General features: G+C 37.2%; 1 protein-coding gene across 1 annotated transcript in view; it reads left to right on the forward strand.

Annotated features, from left to right (window-relative positions):
- Nucleotides 1–20,121, forward strand: part of SH3TC1 (SH3 domain and tetratricopeptide repeats 1) — a 27,000-nt gene extending 6,879 nt beyond the window's left edge. Inside the window, exons 4-17 of the mRNA XM_010583501.1 lie at nt 739–844; nt 2,706–2,849; nt 3,551–3,728; nt 4,503–4,576; nt 5,473–5,668; nt 6,560–6,687; nt 8,906–8,947; nt 10,523–12,208; nt 12,904–13,084; nt 15,496–15,646; nt 17,775–17,897; nt 18,186–18,336; nt 19,236–19,432; nt 19,665–20,121. Coding sequence (XP_010581803.1) covers nt 739–844; nt 2,706–2,849; nt 3,551–3,728; nt 4,503–4,576; nt 5,473–5,668; nt 6,560–6,687; nt 8,906–8,947; nt 10,523–12,208; nt 12,904–13,084; nt 15,496–15,646; nt 17,775–17,897; nt 18,186–18,336; nt 19,236–19,432; nt 19,665–19,895 — 3,588 coding nt within the window. The 3' untranslated portion in view covers nt 19,896–20,121. The remainder of the gene's footprint in view (nt 1–738; nt 845–2,705; nt 2,850–3,550; nt 3,729–4,502; nt 4,577–5,472; nt 5,669–6,559; nt 6,688–8,905; nt 8,948–10,522; nt 12,209–12,903; nt 13,085–15,495; nt 15,647–17,774; nt 17,898–18,185; nt 18,337–19,235; nt 19,433–19,664) is intronic.
- The last annotated feature ends 1,122 nt before the right edge of the window (nt 20,122–21,243 follow it).

The following is a 21,243-nucleotide window of genomic DNA, read 5'->3' on the forward strand; positions in this document are numbered from 1 at the left end:
TGTTTTTGGGGGGGGGGGGGGGGGGAATACTCCAGTATATTTAATTGTCTTAACCATGGAAAGAGTGAACTAGGGAATGACTATTCAATGTCTCCTCTGGAACAAGACTGAAGCTACCAGGTAGCAGGTTCAAAGATGCATCAAAGGAGGTATGTTTTCATATGTGTACAGAGCTCTGAGGCTAACCTACAGCAGGATATTGTGGAACCTAAAAATTTACAGTGGTTCAAGTGACCTAGAGAAATTTTAAGTAAAAAACACAAACCAACAAAAAGAAACAATTTCCACTATTTAACATTAATGCCCACAGGTCTGGCAAAGGCAGCTCCCAAGCTGTAAATTGCTCTGTGCTAGGAGAGTATTCTTGGAAGGTACCACTAGATGCTTGCCTGGCTTTCACACTCTAAATAAAGAATACTGGCCACTAGGCATAGATGTGTCTGAACCATACAGGCATTTAGTCTCACTCAGTGTGGTCAGTCCTGAGGTCTTAATTCCTCTGTAAATTAACCTTGCTGGAACTGTTGGTACAATTGGTAAGAAAAAATAAGATCAAAAGTTGGCTTACTGTATGTTGTAGGTATGTGTTAAAGAACAGATATCTCATATACGTAAAACCCTGGAGGATTTTTTATTTTTCTTAATACATAACATTTTAGCACAAGTGTTACCTAGTGAGAAATTATGCTCAAGTCTAGCATAATTATAATTAAAATACTGTGTTTGAATTTTTTTTAGGAGCTCTCTGCCAGACTGCTGTCTATTCATAGTGATCAAGATCTAATAGTGGTGACATTTAAAACTTTTGAAGAAATATGGAAGTTTCTAACCTACCACTCACTGGGTAAAGCTCTTTCTCCATACAACAGTTCAATATGTTTGTTGGGTGTTTTTTGTTTTTTGTGGGGTTTTTTGTTCCTCTGCACACAATTTCTGATTGACTGGGAACTTGTTGAACAAGATTTTGGGACTCTTTGTATTAACTCCTAGTAGCAGTAAGTAATGTTCCTGAACCGGGTACTAGTGATAGGGCTGGAGAGACCCTCCAACCTCCAGGAGAACCTGCCTTTGTCCCAAAACAGGTAACAGCTATCATTCCTGGAAGGTGTCTTGTTTAAGTTAGATACTCCAGAATCAGGTCATATCTTCTTTCTAAGCAGTCTATTCCAATCCAGGTATTTTTGTCCTAAAGTCTAACCTGTGCTGACAACTTAAATGCTTTTACAGCTTTTTCTTCTCACTGTAGACATGTCAAGGTTACTCCTCTTTCATTGGACCATGCTAATACCTATTTAGAGACTTCTAACCTGCACTTCCACTTAGTGTTGTTTTCACTAGGAAAATCAACCCTAATTCCTATAATTCTTCTTCACAGAGTGTATTTTCTAGATCTCTGCTCATGCTTCCCACTGGACTCTTCTAGTTGTTCTACATCTTTCCTGAATAGTAGTGAGCAGATAGTGGACAGAGTTGGTAAGACTTCAGAGGAAATGTCAAGTAAAACAAAGATTGATTCATGTGCTTTGCATGCTTCAGTTTTGTTTCTAAATTTGAGCATGCCTTTTGTAACAATATGATGCCATTGATTTCAGTTCCATTTTTAATATCCTATAATTTCACAGGGCTTCTGAAGAATAGTATTTGAATCAGTTCTTTGTTTCCATTTTGTTCACTTGATTATTTTTTTCTTCTGTATATGGAGAGCTTGTGTGCATTGCTATTGAATTTTCCTGTTTCCATCACAGCAATTTAAAATGAATTTTATTTTTAATTTCATGTTTGCTACTTACTCGCTATTTTGTATTTTAAAATGCTCCTTAGAGAACTAGAAAAAATACTGTTTCAATGCAACTTTGCAGAGAAAGCATAACAAGATGAAGTTTCTTCTTAGGCAAGGTTGTGGCTAACAGGGAATTGATTCAGCATCTTCCAAATTGCAGAGTAGAACCTTAATTACTGATCTGCCCACCTTTCCTCTTCATAATAACCTATACGCAAAGGATTAGCTAATATATTAATGTTGACCATTTAAGTAATGATCTATTATCTATACCATGTTGATTATGGTACAACAATCCAGATCTCCCTGTAACTATCAAATAGCTTTGAAAGCCCTAAATCCTAATGTAAGGAGTCCCAGTTTCCAAATCAAGCACTACCTTCTGATTTGTGTAATTCTGGTACGTGGTATCATCTCTGTCCCAAAGAAATTCCAGGAATTTGATACCCAGGCACGGTTTCTGCTTAATCAGCACAGCTGAATTGGGCAACAGAAATTTATGAAGTTATTATTTTTTGAGATTATTTCCAGTAATCTGTCATTTAAGTGGTGCTGAGAACCTGTTGCTGAAAGCTTGTTAGTGATTACCTCTTTCAGACTCCAAACCTTTTGAATATAGCTAAACTACAGGGAACCCTCGTAAGGGGAGGACATGCTCTGCTGTTTCTGCAGGATTCGGCACAGAAAAGTTGTGCACCTTTTAGGTGTAGTTTGTGAGAGCTATGCATCAAAAGTAGCTGTAATGCATGTAACATAATGGATGTAATTTTGCCAATACGTGTAGTAAAATTAGTTATATGTTGTGGGTTAAGCAATAATGGAGTTATCTGAATGCCTACCCCAGTCTCTGACTTTCTGAAAGGTTATTTTATTGTATAATACTGTGAAACTGCGAAGAAAACAAATTGAAATTTCTTTTCCCTAGGTTTTATAAATCATTGCATGGAGAATTTATTCCTAGATCAATCTTTCTGGCTCTATTCTCAAGAGGAAGAAGAAACAGGCATTGAAGTCTGTATAAATGAAAAATCATTATATTTGATGTACAGAAGCCTGCTAGTACAGGAAGGTAAGGAAGACTGTACATGCTAAGGCTAAATTTAGAGAAGTACCTTTCTTTAAAATCCCAAAAGCAAACATTAAGACCTATTCAAATACTTAATGAAGTTGAAATTTAAATCTATTCACTCCAAATGTACCAGAAAGAGAAGAGAAAGGAACAAACACAGATTGAGTTCAGTAGGATCATAGGGGGATTAGAGAAATTCATTTGCATCTGGTCCATAAATGAATACCAAAAGAATTAGGCAGGGGTGTACATTCCAACTTGCTTCGTATTCTTGCAGATCCTGGAGATGTACAGGAGAGAGATTACAGATAGTTGCCAGGCTCATGTGCTTCTCCTAACTAGCATCACCTGCTGCCACTGTCAGAGACAGAATGATGGGCTAGATGGATTGTTGATTAATGCAATAGGAACACCTCTTGTGTTCTTTAGGGAATATAGATACACATATGTCTAGGTAATTTGCTGAAAAATATTGCCGCAGAAGAGGGTTCGACACTTCATTGAACATATCAGCTCTGCATTTTACTGAAAGAGAAACTAGATAGAAATGTATGAATATCTGACAATTAGAAAATTCTTGTGACATCTCAGATTTTCTATCTTTAATTGAATATTACTAATGCTCTTGAAGCCAGTTGTAAAGCTTGTATGACACTAAACCATTACATAAAATGACATCTCCTCCACTGCTTGCTTTTTAGGGGCATTTTTTGTTTTAGATCCTGACAATCTGATAAGAAAGATAATGGCTATAGGCAATGAAGTAAACACTTATTTTGAGACTGGGACTTTTACTGAAGGTGTAACAAGTGGATCTGTGGATGGTAACATGACCATGCTCTCTAATGCTTCTCTGGAGCCATTGATCCCTTTTCATCAGTAGGTACCTGATTCTAGCTACCTATTTCATATGCATCTGTTCCACATGTATACAAGTCTGCTTAGACATAGCTGTCTCTAAATGGTAGCTTGTTATGGAACATCCATCTTCCATTAACACTGAGAACAAATGCTCTATTTAATTCAGTTGTGTGGTATGGAAGTAATCCAGATGCCAGCAGAGCAGCATTTAAAGATAGTTATCCTTCCTGTGAGTTAGATATTGCTTTTTTTCCTGAGTCTGAAATAAAAAATATTAACACTTCTAAAATAACTTAAAGTAAGAATTTTCCTTTTTCAGGATGCTTGGAAATAATGGATGATAACAGGCTAGCAGTGTTTTCAGTCAACATTATTGACAGGAGCCATACACCACCTTAACGCAGTTTGTGTCAAGGTCATGTCCAAGCTCATAATTGCTATAAAGCCAAAATTGTATCAATGGGCTTACCAATGGACTCACTTCAGGAATCACCAGAAAATCATTCTTGGTGTTGAAAAACTAGTTAAAGAGCTGGAATTTTTCTGTTAACCTTGGGCAGGGAGAAATAGTGTGACTTTCTCTGTTAGGTTTGTTTGAAGCAATGCTGCTTCTACTACTAATATTACTGAAAACACAGCTGTGTCTGAAGTGTATGGACAGCTCTGAAATTGAAAGATAATTGTGGGAGGGATGCACCTGTTTCCAAATGGATTTAAAATATCACTGTTATTGTCACAACATTTAGTGAAGTGTTTCATGCACTAATTTCCGATTTGTTTTTCTACTTTCAGATGGTTTCTTAGAATGTATTCTAATCCTATTGATACTGCATGCAAGACTGAATCTAAATCGATCAAGAATGTTGGTAAGAAACTCCATTTGAACATCAGGATAAAAAAAAATTAACTTATTCTGTGCTTTCAATAGAACAGACTCTGAAAGGTTCAATATTTTTCCCCCATTGTATTAGGATGGGAAAACAGCTTTCAGAATTATATTGCAGTAAACTTAGAGCATAAACTTCTGCCTATGACTAAAGGGTTTTACAACACATATGGCTAGATATGTCTAAGTTGAGGTAAAATCTGAAGTCTTGTATCTCCCTTTTTCTCCTAAACATTGTATTAAGTAGGTACACAAAGTAGCAGAGTAATTAATTTGAGGATGCCTCTGTAGATTTTTTTATGACAAAGTTTAAAAAATAAGAAAATGAGCCAATGTAGTTATTGTGGATCTTTCACATGTGTACTTCTTTAATACTGCCAGAGACATAAAACTCATACAGATGGTCTGAGGCTAGAGAGTAAATATTGCTTATTTTTTATCATTCATGTTGGTTTTAATACTGTATTGAGTGGTCTATAACTATATTTATCCAATAAGGATTTTGTTAGTTGGTTCAAGTGTTTTCACTCTGGCCCAAGTTCAGAGCCCTTTACTAAGAGAGAAAAGTAGGGACTCAGAACACTTCTTTTTGTTACTTCATGATGGAATTTGCTAGAATTTTGAGAACATCTTAGATTTTCCTTTCTAATGGCTGGGAAATGAGGAGTTTTATGCTGTTATTTACAATTCTAATTGCTCAAACCAAATGGATTAGGTTTAGATGCTTTAAATCTTGCCACATCAGATGTGCAACTTATGAGTTCCAGGAGTGTCTTTTGCTAAATATGCTCTTCTGCTGAGTTGCTGTTCTACTAATTGTATTTGTATTGTTAAAGTACTTTATCTGAAAATATTGTTTATCTCCTTATTACACAGCAATGGGATCCTGTCTAGCTGTGACAAATTATGAAAGTGTTGTGTCGGGAGAGATTAGTTTCCGGGAAGGGGACAAAATTGAGATCCTTGGTTACTTCATTGAATGCATGGAATGGTTTCTTGGAAGACATGTGTTTACTGGCCAAATAGGTTTTGTAAAGACAAGTTACGTGAAACTGGACTTACCTAGAAATGAGTAAGTGATATGTATGCAACTCAAACAAAAAGAGACTTAGTCTCTTGAGCTTTAAAATACTGAATGTTAAACTCAGGATTTTTTGTGGTAGGTTTTTGGGGTTTTTTTTGAGAATTGTCATAGTGTGTATCAGTCAAAACAAATGCAAAGAAGTTGGAATATGAAGTCTGCTTAAATGTTGGAAAATATTATCAGCCTGTACCTGAATTTCTTACTGGGAAAAGGGGTTGCTGTAGTTGTTATATCTGGTTCAGTCTCTGTGCTTTGGATCACAAGATCCAAGAAGCTTTAGTCTTGCAGAAGATTCTATTTTTGCTGGTCTCAAGATTTATGTTAAAGCATCCAAGTTCTGTTTTTGCTAGTACCCTCAATTACAGGCCTTAACTTGCTTTAAATGGGGCTCCTATTACAAATAATTGCTCATAATGCAGACAGAAACCTGTAAAAAGTGTGCATTTCAGCATGCATTGGCACCATGTTAATAGGCTGCTCTTACTAGTATGTCTAGACTGCCTACATGCTGAAACAAGGAGTTCTTAAACATTGTTTGCAGGTCCATTTGATGTGTACCTTTTAAGCTTGTATTAGAGGATCAATACCATAATGTCCTTAAAGATTTGTGCTTTTAATAAATTCTCTCATAAAATGCTATACCATGACACAGGCATAAAACTTACTTTGATATGGCAGAAACTGTTAGCTGCAAGCATAGCTATCATCAGTTTGTATATATTTTTATAAATATGACTGTTACTAATTTTGAACATAGGAGGACCTGTAATGTAAGGATTGTATTAGTTTCCCTAACAAGCTCAAATTTGGCTGATGCAGTGAGCTTCTCAAGCCAAACCTGCTTTCAGACACTTTCAAAGTTGATCCTTTCTTTGTTAGACCACAAGACCTGGATTTTCTTGAAGCAGAAGAGCTATCTTTTTTTTCAAAAGAAAAAAATTTGCAAGAAGTGATACATTTGTTGAAACAAACCTCCATCACAGATGTTTGCTCTGTGTACAGAATAGGTGAGTTTTACTCCTTTTTACTGCATGATACGTGTGCAGTTCCTATATCCCTGTTATAACTGACTTTTTTTTTTATTTCCATGAGATTCCAGCCTTTACTCCTACTGTGAAATATCCTGGTATTCAGTTTGATCATAAATATGGCATGTAAAAATCCTTTATATCATCATTGCTACTTTCCTGCTGATGCAAGACTTTTCCCAGCAGAGCATTTACAAATCTTTTGTCCTTTTTTTTTTTGAGTGAATTAAAGAGCAGGGCTTTAAAAATTCAGTTACTGAGCTGAACAGATCTTCAAGTTTTCAAATGTCAGAGTGCTGCATTATAAAAGGCAGCATGTTCACCCAAATACTGCTGGCTTTTCATTCTTCTTAGGAAAGGTGGCATAATAATTAGTGACAGCTAATGCAAACATACACCTCCTTCATGCTTGATTTAACTTTCAAAGGTATAGAAAAATAGCAAAACCTATTCATACCAAGGATAAAAATACTTTTAGCTACATCATCTCCAGTACAGCTGTTATTCCTCTAAGTGCTCATGCTTTGCATAAACTAATTGGGATAACTGGGGTTTCACCTTTACAGACTTGGTGTAAGGTAGTGTTAATGTATTTGTCTTGCTGAAGCGAACAGGAGCAGTGATTTCTTATCCCACCACAGGCTGTTCTGTGGTGATCTGTATGTTTGTCAAATATCTAATAGTTTTATCTCCATTAGTGCCATCCCAAGAGACAGGCCTGTAGGCTCCAATTTGGAAGGAGCTGGTGTGTAGGTTTGGCTCGGGTGCATTGGTTTAATTATGCAAATCAGCATATGTGTGAACAATAACTAAGGCATGCCAGACCCGAGCCGCAAAATGCAACTCATGTCAATGTGCAAAATGACTTCACATCTTGCCTTCCTTGCTCAAATGAAAAGCCTGGGAACAAAAGCTCAGACCTCTGTTAGGTACTAAATTAATTTCATGTGCTTAATGGACATACTGCTATTTTTGCCTGTTGCACATTTTTTGCCACATCTCATCTCCCTAATCTTTACAAGTGCTAACTTCTTTTTGCATCTTCCTCAGCTTATAGTACCATCTTTACCACTTTTTTTCTCTTAAACTGCACAATTGATCTACATAACTTGACTTACCCAGAGCAAGCGTTTTCAATATTGACTTGATATTTTGTTGTGTGACCTGAGTAAATGGGGTTTTGATTCCTTCAATCTACATCAATCTAATGAGAAGTATTTATTTAGGAGCACCTCTCCAATTAGATATTCAGACCATTAAGTTACAACTATTGTAAACATCTGTGGTATCTGTCCACCAAAGTCAGGAAAGCATTTAAAGGAAGGAGATCCAGAAGTAAACAGTCAGTGAGAGGTCATTCTTAAAGGCTAGTAAAATAGCTTTCCATCAGCTTAAAATAGAACTAGTTCTGTGAGCCTCTGCTTTTAGAGATATCCTTCATACACTCAGTACCACTTAATATTGCATCTGGTGTATGAAAGACAGTGAATATAATCCTGAAATGCAACATGCCAACTGAAACACCTTGAGAAATATCTTTTAGACAAAATAGTAGTTACTAAATATTCTACAGATGTGCTATGTTAAACATTTAAAACTAGATCTATAGTAGTAATGTCTACAGAACTTAGATACACCTTTTAAAAGAAAAGATAAATACAGGGATTTTTCATCTGCATGCTTATTGGAATGGCCACAAAAGTCTGACACTCTTATCTGCACAAACTACCCTAAATAATTATTCCTCGCCCCCATCCTGCCCTGGGAGTGACACTGAAACGTCTTTTGGCAATATTAAGGGCTTTTTGTTACCTCATTTTACGGGTGGGTTGTTGGGAATGATTGTATCTACACTGCCTACTTGTATTTTAATGCAGCAGTGATGCATCCTTCATGCAGAACAGGTTGGCTTTAATTCTAACTGCAATATGCAGATGTCTCCCCACCCTCCCAAGCAGTGGTAGGTGCATGATGATAACCATGTAGAAAGCAGTGAATTGTATCAGCAGGAGGGTAAGTCCCTAGTATCTGTTAGCTTTGGGTCAGCAATTTCTTCTCTTTTAAATATCCAGGACACATCCAATTCTTCTGAAATAAAGAATTCCAAATTAAAAAACAGCCTTATTTTAGGAGATTTAAAACTGAAAGACAACTAGGATACCATAACTAATATGGCTTTTTTCTTTTTTTCTTACAGACCAATTAGAAGAACCAGAATTTCAGAAAGCTCATGAATGTGGTAATACTTTATATGCATACAATTTTTACATAAAGTTAATGTGACTTCTGATATTTTTGATATCTTTGCCAGCTTTTTCTTTCTAATGTCTTCTAACTTTCTTCTCTTGCTGTTTGCTTTCCTAGATTTTGCTGTAACCCCTTTTCACTAGGTTTTTCTGTAAGACATTGTGGGTTTTCACTGATAACAGATGTCTTGCTTGCACTTTGCTATCCAACTGCAAACTGTATGACTTATTTTTACTGCTGTGACACACACATACATGCACCACCCTCCAACCCCTTCATGTTGTTTAATGGCAAAATACTGTTTATGGGGCATCTGGCAAGTGCTGACTTTGAATTCTAGCAGATTTTCCGTCTGCTAGAAAACTTCATCCCATAAATATACTTCCCAAAGGGGATATTTTGATGAGGATGCAGAATTATTTCCCTTTGGCATTTAGTTGCTAAGCTGTCACTATCATTACTTGTACTACATTTTTCTAAATATCAGTTTTTATGATTCTGCTGAACAGTTTCAGAAATGAGACTTTAAGGAAACTGAGCTCTAAATCTGCAAATTCAGTAAGTTCCTGTTGATACACAGCTGTAAGCTTTACACTGACTATGACTGCAAACTATATCCTTAGTCCTTGCCCTATTACCTTGGCTGGATAACAGTGGGAGGACTAAAGAAATGATGGCATGTCTGTCTCATATTTTTAAGATATTCAGCAATGTCAGTACTAGAACTTAGATCAATGACCACGTCAATCACCACAAACTTGGTAATTTTGAGAAAGTTAATCTGTGCCAGCAGAGAATCAGGGTTGGTATTTGATTGAAAGGAGAAATCTTATTACACACTACACAGGCATGGCTGGCCACACAGAGGTAATGTGGACAGGAGAACAGGACCTTTGCAGGCACCCTCACAGCACCCACGTGAGACTTCAACAACTCAAATAGCTCAGTCTTATGCACCTTCCCTGGCTAACCTGCCTTAGTTTTCTATCAGGACATAGACACACCCTTACTTAACTCGCATGCTCAAATTCACAGTTCCCTTAGGCCTTAAGTCCATCCATGCCCTGACCTTGGGTCCTTTATCCAGACCTTGTGTCTTTTCCAGATTCTGGTCTTTCTTTGCTTACCAACTAGTCTGAATTGTAATTCATTGGCAGATCTCTCTCGCTCATGTGCACAGAGAGAACAGAGAATATGCGCTCAGTGTGTACTTTTTGAGAATACACTCGGACACAAACCAGTCTGAATTAATGTTGGACTTCAGTTGGATTAATGTTGGATCAGGCACAGGGCCTGGCTAGACAAGCGTACTGATCAGCAACCTGCTTACATGTGGCAAGTCCTGTTTACCCCCACTCCTCCAGTCTCCCAAGGTTATTCTTCCCTGATCCTTCTTGATCTCTCTCTTTCCTCACCCTTGGCTTGTCTCCTAGACATACTGTTAAGAAAATGCAGTATGTTTACATGTTTTCCTAACAGCATCTTTTACTGATAAATGTTTTTGGTCTATCAAAGATCATTGTGTGCATGCACACATGAAGTTTTGATCTGTAATTTATTTTTTCAGAAATTCCATGTTCACATTTTAGTACAGGATCCACTAGCAAGAATGGCAAGATAGAAAAATTCCTGAAGAACTTCAAGAATTTGGAGGCCAACCAGGCAGAAGAGCCAACTAAAGGAAAGGATTCTGCTAGCTCTCCAAATACAGAAATCTTTCCTCCACCTGAAGGACCTTGCTTCCACATATGTCAAGATGATGTTCAAGCATCTGACATCTTTGAGTCATTGATACTCTACTTAAATAGGAAAGAATATGACAGAAACTTCAAAAACCTGTATGATTTCTCTTATCCATTTATCAATAGCATGTTTTATGGGTTTTCAGAAGAAGAAGAACTGGTTAGCTTTTTTAGATTAGCAAGGGAAGCAGCAAAGAAAGCAGGTATGTCCTGGGCGCTAGCAAGGCTATGCTTTCTCTTAGGCAGGCTCAGTGTTAAAAAGCTGAAGTTTTCCCAAGCTCGGGTGTATTTTGAGGAAGCCTTGGGAGCAGTAGATGGAGGGTTTAGTGATTTGTACTTTGTAATTGCTCTTTATACAAATCTAGCAGTCATCTACTTGACACAGAAGAACAAAGAAAAATGTGCTCATGTTTTTGATAAGGCTACATCTCTTCTCATGGGAATTCCAAATTATATTTGCAGTGCTGACCTGGAGTCAGATATTCTAAAGTATGCTCTGAAGAGGACAATTTTGAGCCAGAACAAACATGCAGAGGCAAGGGCATGCTTTCTACTGGCAAAACATTACAGTGCACGGAAACAGCATGAAGAGGCACTACCATTCTTGGAAAGGTTTCAACTATTGCTTAATGACTTGGGTTTACAAAACAACTTATCAAACAACTGTTATTTCAAACTAGCAGAGTCCTACAATGAGAAGTGCTTGCCGCACATTGTGTTAAGTTGCATAAAGGTTGCCTCTTCCCAGAGCTCCAGTACTTTAACAGATTCCTTGAAAAGGATTGATTTAGTAATCAAAAATGCTCCCAAGCTCTATGGCATGAGAAAACTCAGACAAATACTCCCATCCCAAACTGCACCTTACCTCATACAAGCACTTTCCTCTGTGTTTACTAATGAGCAGCAAGGACTATGCAGCACCATCTATCTTAGCTTAGCAAAACTGTACAGCCACCACAAACAGTATGGAAAAGCCATTGTTTACATGATGAAAGCCCTGGACTCTGATGTTTCTGCTAAGCCAGAGGAAACTATTAACTATTTGGTTTCACTTGCTTGGTTATACATTCTTTACAGGCAATATGATGTGGCTTTAGCCATTTTAAATGCTGTTGTAGACTCTTCATGGAGCAATCCTCAACAACTAGGCATCGCTTATAATATGCTTGCTATTGCTTTGAAAAGAACAAACAATACGAAAGAAGCTGCTCAGAGCTACTACAAAGCACTGCGTCTTTCGGAAGAGACTGATATGACCCATAACCAAGCTGTAGCCCTGGCTAATTTTGGGGCACTCTGCCTGCATGTAGCAGCCAGCAAGCTGGCAGAACATTATTATATCAGGGCAGTTAAGCTATTCTCCAAACTTCCAAGTACGGCCTGTGGCCAAGACTTTATCCAAGTCCTCCTTCAGTTGGGGTGTTACTATGTTGATGGAACTCAAAGAGAAAAAGGAAGGTTTTATTATGAATGGGCTTTTTTAGTTGCAATGGAGACAAATCATCTGGAAAGTAAGTATATTTTTTCTTCCCCTCAAAGTTATGAAATGTACCCTGTTTGGGAATGTTTGTTATATAGGTATGTTATAGTTGTTCCTTAAACAGCATTTTATGTCCAGTTATGTGACAGCTATCATAGTGATTGAAGTCTTTGCTCTGTCCCATAATGGTGGAGAAATAAATACAGGTTGGCTTGCTCTTCTAGTGGTACTTAGGTTTGTCAGAAATGATAGAGAAAATTAAATGTTAAAAAATGGAATAACTTAATTGGTAGAAAGTCTAGAGATTTCTAGGTTCAAGAAAATTTACAATAGTTATGATATCACTGGTAGTACAAACAGCACCAGACTTGAATTTAAAGGTATGAAAACAATTGGTAAACTGGATTACTTTTGCATAAAATAGTTGTATTTAGAAGACCCATGCTTTATATATTTATTCTTTCTACAATGATTAAGGCAGCTTATACAGGTAAGGTGGCTGTTCTATTATTTTATTTTGGACATCAAGTCTGAAGTAACCTCTAGCCTTTGTTAACTTTGGGGGTGAAGAAACCAGCAGTGGAATCTCCTTGTTATGACTTTTATATTGTTATTCATTGACTGTGCTGTGTTTTGTGAAACACTAAGAATGAATTATTTTAAAACTAATCTAGCTTTCATTTTAAAATAGAGATTCATGTTAGTATTTCTAATCTATTCTCCTAGGTCAACTACAAGCAATTAAACTGCTGTGTCAGTTCTACAGTACAGTTGTTCCCAATGAGGCTCAGTGTGTCATCTACAATGAATATCAACTATCTTTAGCTAGAAAGATGTCCAACAAAGCTCTGGAGGGACAAATCTTGGAAACCATTAGTCAGCTCTATTTGTCTTTAGGAACAGAAAGGTAAGACATGCTGAATGAGTCTGCTTTTATTCTGATTGTAACTCTTCTGTCATGCTAAAGAACTCAAATTTTGCAACAGCTGAAGATGACAGATTTTTTTCTCTCTGCTTTGCCAATACACTTTATCAGAATTGAAGGGTCCAGTGCTAGTGGTGACTTCTCTTGATAGTTACTTAAAAAAAAAACATCTCTCAAGGGAGACAAGATGTACAGCAGGGATTAGCACCACTTCAAGAGCCAAATTATTTTTAAAATCTATGTAAATATGTTTAAAAAGTATTATGTTATGTGACTGTTGATGACTGCTATAGCTCTAGGATTATTGCTGGCAGGTGACTTGTTTGTGGTGATAGATATATTTTTTTTTACAAGACATTTTTTCCATTAGAAACCAAGTGACATATTCCAAACAGGTCAGACATCAAATTGTCTCTGTGTAAGTGTTTCTCTTTGAGGAAATGCTTTTTTCAAAACTTACATAAGTACAAAGCCTATGTGCAAAACTGCGTAGTGTCAGTCTCCAGCAATTTCTATGCCGCTCTTATTTTCAGAATACCAATTTTTTTTGCTTTGCTTTATTGAAAAAATGGACTGCACAAGTCTATAGTAACGAACAGGTGCTGGGGAAACTTAGAGATTTCTCTAGACAATTTTTAAAGTGTTTAAGGCAGCTTTGATTTTTTTCTTACTGTATCTCACTTCAGGGAGTCACTTTAGATTCAGATATTTTTCAAGCATGCCTCAGTAAGGATGGAAAAAATATTCTCAGTTATAGAAGGAGAGTAGATGCTTACTTTAGCTTTAAGGGGCTGCAGCCCAAGCATCTAACTTTCCTAGTATGTCAACTAATTTATTTTGCTTTGTTCACTGCTGTTTAATGATATAGTTGGTGAACATCCTTTGGAGAGGCTGAAGACAAAGCAGTTGGTTAAGATTTCAAACTACCTGTAATTTGCAGAAGGATTTCGCTAGCTGGAGAAGCTGCTGCTTTGTGTGTGTGTAGTACATGAAATTTATGTATCCTAGGAGCCTGGCTCCCAGACGTTGGCTGTGTAACCTCAGCAGACTACCGGGTAATAGCACGTACTCAATATGGTATTAGACCATAGTATCAGTATTCTTTGAGTTAACAGCCCTGAGTAACAAGGATATGTGTCTATGATGAAGTAACAAAAACAGTGATGTCCTTGGTGTCACCGCCTCCGTTGTAAATTACTGTGGCCATGCCAGCAGACACAGTCTGACCTGTTCCAGCTGCTGTGCTGGGTTATGGATTGGTATATGCTTCTGTCTGCTGTAAAAGCAAAAACTCTGAAGGAGGGATGAAAGTAGCATTCAGTAATTGGGCGGAGTTGGACTACTTCAACTGCCTTGCCTTTCCTCATGTTAGCAGCTTGTTAGCAAAGGAGAGAAGACTGAAATGTCAGGTTTGTTCAGTGGAGCTTTACTTCATCTCATGAGTATAAAAGGAGTGACAGTTCTCTTCAATTTCTGTAAGAATCAGAAAGTAGTAAAACTAATTTTTTCCCTCAGATGAGATACCTTATTGAGACAGAACTGAAATCTTGATAGTGTGAAATATGAGGGAGCGTATTACTTTTAGATTTGTTTTGGATCTCTTTGTAGGTCTAAGCAGGCTGTTCTAAAGATGTACTGTGTAAGGATTCACTGAAACTGTGCAGTTCATGTTATATTTCAGTATGTTTGTGTCTTGTGCTTGGAGGAAAATGTGTCACATCAAGGTGATAGGAGTCCAACACAAGACAGAAGGATTTAATAAGTCTGGGGTTTCTATGTCCAGTATAAAGCACCCTAAGATCAATCAATCTGCCAGGTCTTTCCAATGAAGAGTATGACTGCTCTTCTGAGAGCACTGTGCTCTTACACTTAAAGAAAATTGCACTGCTCAATGATCTGATAATTTAGGTGCTTCTAGAACTGGTCATGTCGTGTCCTGTTCTCTTCCCCCATCAAGTTTTTCTACAGTTGCTGATTAGTCTGAATTGTACTAGGTGATTTTAGAAAAAATATTTACAGATGCAATTTCTTTCTGAGGTTTCTAGGAAAAAGCCAAAAATCATAGAAAAGCTAAAGATGAAGAAAGATTTTTTTTTTTTTTTTCCACCTGTCCCTAGCCTGAGGTAGGGGAAGGACACATCTAAACTAAACTATACTGAAATAACATAATGTGATAACAATCTAACAGGAAACATAGATTGAACAAAAAAAAAGGAAGAGGAAAAAGACTGAGTTTGCTAGTTACTAGTACAGCATGGCTGAGAAATTATAATTGTGCATTGAATAGGGGAAACAGATTGTCTTATAATTAACATAAAGCTTTTCTCACTATGAAGAAAACCATTTGCAATTCTGAAGAACCCCTCAGTGATTAGCAGTTTTCCCTGTTTCAGGGCTTACAGGTCAGCTCTGGAGTATACCAAAAGAAGCCTTGGAATATTTATAGATCTCCAGAAAAAAGAGAAAGAGGCATATGCTTGGCTACGGGCAGGAAAGATATATTATGTTCTGAGGCAGAACGAACTTGTGGATCTTTATATTCAGGTACGTTGTCAACACAGGCATGCATGTGTTGTCAAACATGGTGCAGGTGGCATGGTGAGAGTAAGTAATTCAATATGATGATCCCAGAGATTTTACTAACTGGTGTTCTGAACGTATAGTAACACCATTTATGTAATGCTTAACAGCTGAAAGTCTCAGCATTTTCCATTGGTCCTCTGTTTTAATCTGTTGCTTGACTCTGGAAAGATTTTGGGCAGTGACCTTTTTTAGTTCTTGCTCTGTTGTAAATTCTGTGTATTCCTTCATCATTGTCTACCAGCTATACAGCACCACAGCAATCAAACCATGTATCCATGCTACATGCTGGTGGATAACAGATAATAATCAGCATGCTGGCTTGTGGGCCAGATTCCCAGGAAAACAAGAGAGTAGCTTTTTCAGGAAGCATTTCCAAAGCATCTAAAGTTTTATTTCTGTGGCCGTGCATAGCATGGCACGGAGCCAGCTGGAGCTGCTGCTGCCTTTGCAACAGTAAGACCAGAGGCATGTGGCTTCCAACCTCAGACCCCCCCCCCCCAACCAACGGGGACCTGCTGCAGCTTCTACTGCTGTGCTAACACAGATTGAAAGATGACCCGAAATGGGGATCTAGCCCTTGTGGCTGCTGAAACTGGATGATCCAGAGACTTTTCTCAGAGCGGCACTGCAGCCCAGATCTGACTTTCAGTTGTCTATATGGCTCCTAGCCATTCACTGAAGTATTTGGGGAATTAGGTTCTCACTTTTGGAAAGGATTTAAAAATACTTCTCTTCTGTTGTGAGGGAGAGTGCTGCCTTGTAGTGCAGGATGTATACAGAACCTGATATAGTAAGATTTGAGTCTTGGTTACCAAAAGATGATCTCTAAATAAAATAATCAGATGCCCGTTAAGATGTTTTGAAAAAAACCTACAAAGCAGGAAAACCCAGGGAACAAGTTCATGTTTAAAATGTACTGAGACACAATACATGGGGCCACTTTAATTAATTTTTCTCTGAAATAAGTTACATTATTGAAAATTTACCAGGAAAACTGAATAAATGTGTTTACAAGAAGGGACTGTGCTATAGGCCTGTCATTTCTTTTTCTTTTACTAAATGATTTTAGCTGATAGCCCCCAAGTCAGTCACCTGGTGGTACAAAGGCCAAATCAGCATGTGGGATGATTTTCTCCATCTGCTTTATTTCCTCCAAGAGGAGGAGTGGGCCAGGGACATGCATGTGTATTTCATACTGTGCATGTATGGCACCTGGTATTTAAAGCAGGGAGTCAGTGCCTGTCCATGAGGAAAGTCTTAAAACAGGAATCTGCCCACTTAAATGTTGACCACTGTGCCAGTAATTTGTGCAAGTCATCACATCTTAATTTGCATGTAAAACACAACTTCCACAATGTGATGCAATAGACTTCTTAGGTGCCTGAAGCCAAAATAGGTGTAAAAGGATCACTGCCTTCGTGCTTAAGTAGAAAGCTAGGCTTGTATTAATTGAATGCAATTTGAAAACGGAAGATCACAAAGCCAAAGCAAGATTCTTAATCTTGCTTCATGTAAAAGTCCCCTTTCTCGTTACTACTCATCCTATCAATAACTGAGTATCCTAGTATTCTTTCTTTGGGGAGGATGCATGCTGCCTTTCCTGAAATCCTTTTTGCTAACATGGCATATATTTATTATTTCAGAAGAACAGGATAGTGGAGCTGCATTTGTTTACAGAATTCACTTCAAAGGCTTTTAAATCTGCAATGTTAGCAATATCTAACTTGTAATTAGAATTTATTTCTATGATAAGTTCGATCCAATTTAAATTAAAAACAGTGTATTTGATAGCTGCCACATATTAAGAGAGCCATGTGCTGACAAAGGTAGCAGGATGCTATTGCCAGAAAAGGGAGACCATGACACTATATGTGCCCAGGTTCTTATATTCCTTCTTCAGCAGTTGCCGCTGGCCTGCTCAAAAACAGGGTACAAAAAAGACAGAGCATGGTCTCACCAAATATAGACTTTCCTATCTTATAATGAGAAGAGAGGCCTTAACAAGATCTTTTTTTCAATTGTTAGTATTTATTTTTTTACCAAGAAGTAACCAAGATTTATTTTTTCTTTCACCATTCCTTGTTTTCAGGTTGCTCAAGATGCTGCTCTTTACACAGGAGATCCAAATTTAGGAATGGAATTGTTTGAAGCTGCTGGAGACATATTTTTCAATGGTACTTGGGAAAAGGAGAAAGCAGTGACTTTCTACAGGGTTTGTGCAGTTTTTCTACTGCATTAATAGTTATGTACCTGCCCATCATAGCAGGTGTTCTACAAATGCTGAACCAAAAGCTGATCCTCTCAGTTTATAGTTTATAGCCTATTGCAGCTGAGTACTTTGTCATAGTGTTAATAGATATCACCTATTTTAAATTCTTTTCTGAGTGTAGGATATAATCAAAGAGCAAAATGAAACCAGAAGTCGCTTGACATGACATAATGGAAGCCTGTTAGTGCACGTCTTGGGGTTCAGCTGTATCTAAACTGTTATGTGTTTCAGGACAGGGCTCTTCCACTTGCTGTGCAGACTGGCAACAAAAACACTGAACTCAGATTATGCAATAAACTGGTGGAATTGCTGGTGAATCTGAAGACTTATGAGGAAAGTCTGGAATATGCAAGAGCATCTCTCATGCTCAGTGTAAATTTAGGTAAGACCAATTTCAATTATAGCTGAATATTACTGATCTCTAAAATACAGCAGAACTCTAAATTTTTCTTCCTTTGAATTCAGTCAGATTTCTTGCCAGGGTTTCTTAACAATACCATAATTACTATTTTTGCCTCTGTTCAAGAATGAATAACTTTATTGCTGCCTCTTCTAACTTCAAGTTCTTACGGAAAACCTTTGGTAGAGCACAGAATTAAACCTGGGATTTCAAGTCCAAACTGAGTGTGCTTCTCACAGCTAAGATGTAATACTGATGAATAATATTGTCCCAAGAGGCTTTTCAGTGTCGTATACTTTCAGATTTTCTCATAGCCTTGCTGGTGAACCAACCTAGGATAAAATAACCAAAACCAATAGGGCTAGTTTAAAAAATTGCTGTTCTTCAAGTTTGAGAGCTGTTCAGCTGATTAAGAACCCTCTCACCCCTCCACACAAGAACAGACAGGTAATTTTGATCAGCCTGAAAATCATCTTTTTGCCATCATTTTTGATGTAAAGTATGTAGTGGAAGGGGTAATGGAGTCTCTAATCCCATTAGCTTTCTTTCTTTCATTACTTTCATAATAACCTATTTGTATTCTTTGTAAGTATGCACAGGGTGTATATATCTATACATGAGAGATGAATGTAGTTATTTCTTAAGAAAATCCCAGATACTGGTAAATCCTACAGTGGGAAATCCAGGAATTCTGTGGTATTGTTCTTAAAGGGCAGGTTTTGGCTTATGTATCTCTTAAGCAAAATTAGTTTTATGCAATAAAAACTCAGCAAATACCACATAGAAATAAACCAAAAAATAGCATAGATGTATTCTGATTTGACACAATTTGACTACTTTGTCTCTTTGGTTTTATCCTGACTCACACATTATCTCATTAGGAAATCAGCTAAATGAACGAATAGCTTACCATCGGCTGGCTGCCATCCATCATCATTTGGGTCACTGTGAACTAGCTGAACACTTTTATTTAAAGGCCTTGTCCCTCTGTTCCTCTCCTCTGGAGTTTGAGGAGGAAACACTGTATTACGTCAAGGTGTACTCGATCTTAGGAGACATTATATTCTATGACCTTAAGGTAAGAAATACTAAAAACTGCTGCAGAAAATCGTTATGTTGAATAATGTTTCATAATGTCAGGTTTTACCACATTCTGGTTTTTATGCATTTAGAATGTAAATAATAAAGTGAGAACCTACTGAAGTTCAGAATCTATATTATTCTTGTTTGATACCTAATAAACTGAGCTTGGATGTCCTCTTACACAGCTTGTGCTATAGAGGGTGTTATCTTTGTGTCTCTTATTTCAGGATCCCTTTGATGCAGCAGGCTATTATCATTTGGCACTTGCTGCTGCCATGGACCTGGGCAATAAAAAAGCTCAACTGAAGATTTACACAAGACTTGCAATAATCTACCATAACTTCCTTGTGGATCGGGAAATGTCTCTCTTCTTCTATCAAAAGGCAAGAACCTTTGCAACAGAGCTGAACGTTAGGAGAATAAATCTAGCTCCTGATCAGTGTTACAAGAGTTCATAAGCATCTTTGGAAAATGCGGTCTAACAACTACAGAAGTACCTAGAGAAATATTGCACTGGCTTTGTAGGAGGATGCAGAATGCATTCAATGTCTCATTATGCACGTGCTGTAAGCCAGAGCTCAGCATCCCAGACTAAATTACCAGTTTATATGACAGTGAACTACATTTCATTGTCTCCAAGATATACAGTCTTTTACTTTTGGTTTAAGAGTCAGCCTGTGCACTAAAACCAAAACCCAACAGTCTTTTTTTTAACTAAATTTTTCTTTGCTAGCTGTTTCTGTCTATCTGGATACCAGAAAATGATCAATGTATAAATGAAATGAAAAATATTGAAGTGTTACAGAGAAAAGACACTCCATACAAACCGTGGCTTTCTTTGCATGACCTAGCTCTTGTATGACCTAGCTCTACTATTTTTATGACACCAAGTAAATACATTCGCACAAGCATGTTAGGTGAGGTATTTGAGAATTAGTTTGATCCAGTTGCCCAGACATCACCCTTCATTTCCTATCAAATTCATCTACTGCAGTACTTACAGGCACTAGTTAAGATTTATCTTCTAATTCCTGAACACACTTATGTACATGTTGTAATAACTAACTTGTTTCCAGAACTGAAGTCTCTAGTAAAGTTTTGTGGATTTCAATGGTCGTGTGAAGGCCCTCTTTTCAAAGACAAATTATCTGTTGGGTTCTTTTAACTGACCTTTTTCAGAACTGTCAGTATTGTCTGCAATGACTTATTACAGGATTTCCTACAGTCTTATGTATAACTACCTTATGTTCAGAAAGCTGTACTACTTCACTTTAGTTGTAAAAATCCTAGATTGTTAATTTTGATAGTTCTAAATCTTTGTGCCTCAAAACATTTTCATACCAAAGCTATGGTAGAAATGACGTATTAGATCATGCTGTATATTTTGAGAAGGAATGTCAATGTCTTAAAAGTCTGATAACCTTGCAATTAAATATTCAGATACATTTTGAAATGATGCCTTTTCATTCTCTGTAAGAACTTCATACAGAAACTGCTAGTTCATTTTTTAAGAGACATTACAAAGAATGGAAGTATGGAGGTGTCTTTGGAAGATGAACACATAGTCTCAGAAACCAGCTAGGGGTTTGTTGGCTACATATTATATTTTATTTGCTTATACTGTCAAACCTGGGGAAAGGTGCAAAAAACAAACTTTTTTTCTGGTCTGTGTAGCTATGTAATCTCATTGCTTTTGTTCTTTGCCTAAGAATCTTTCTTTTCCTAAAATCTGTCATTCACAGCACACACTGAACACTTTCCATAGATACATTCAGGTATCTGACTTTTGTTGTCTTTTTGACCTTA

The sequence above is a fragment of the Haliaeetus leucocephalus genome, unplaced genomic scaffold (genome assembly GCF_000737465.1).
Source record: "Haliaeetus leucocephalus isolate CR32 unplaced genomic scaffold, Haliaeetus_leucocephalus-4.0 Scaffold906, whole genome shotgun sequence".
NCBI lineage: Eukaryota > Metazoa > Chordata > Aves > Accipitriformes > Accipitridae > Haliaeetus > Haliaeetus leucocephalus.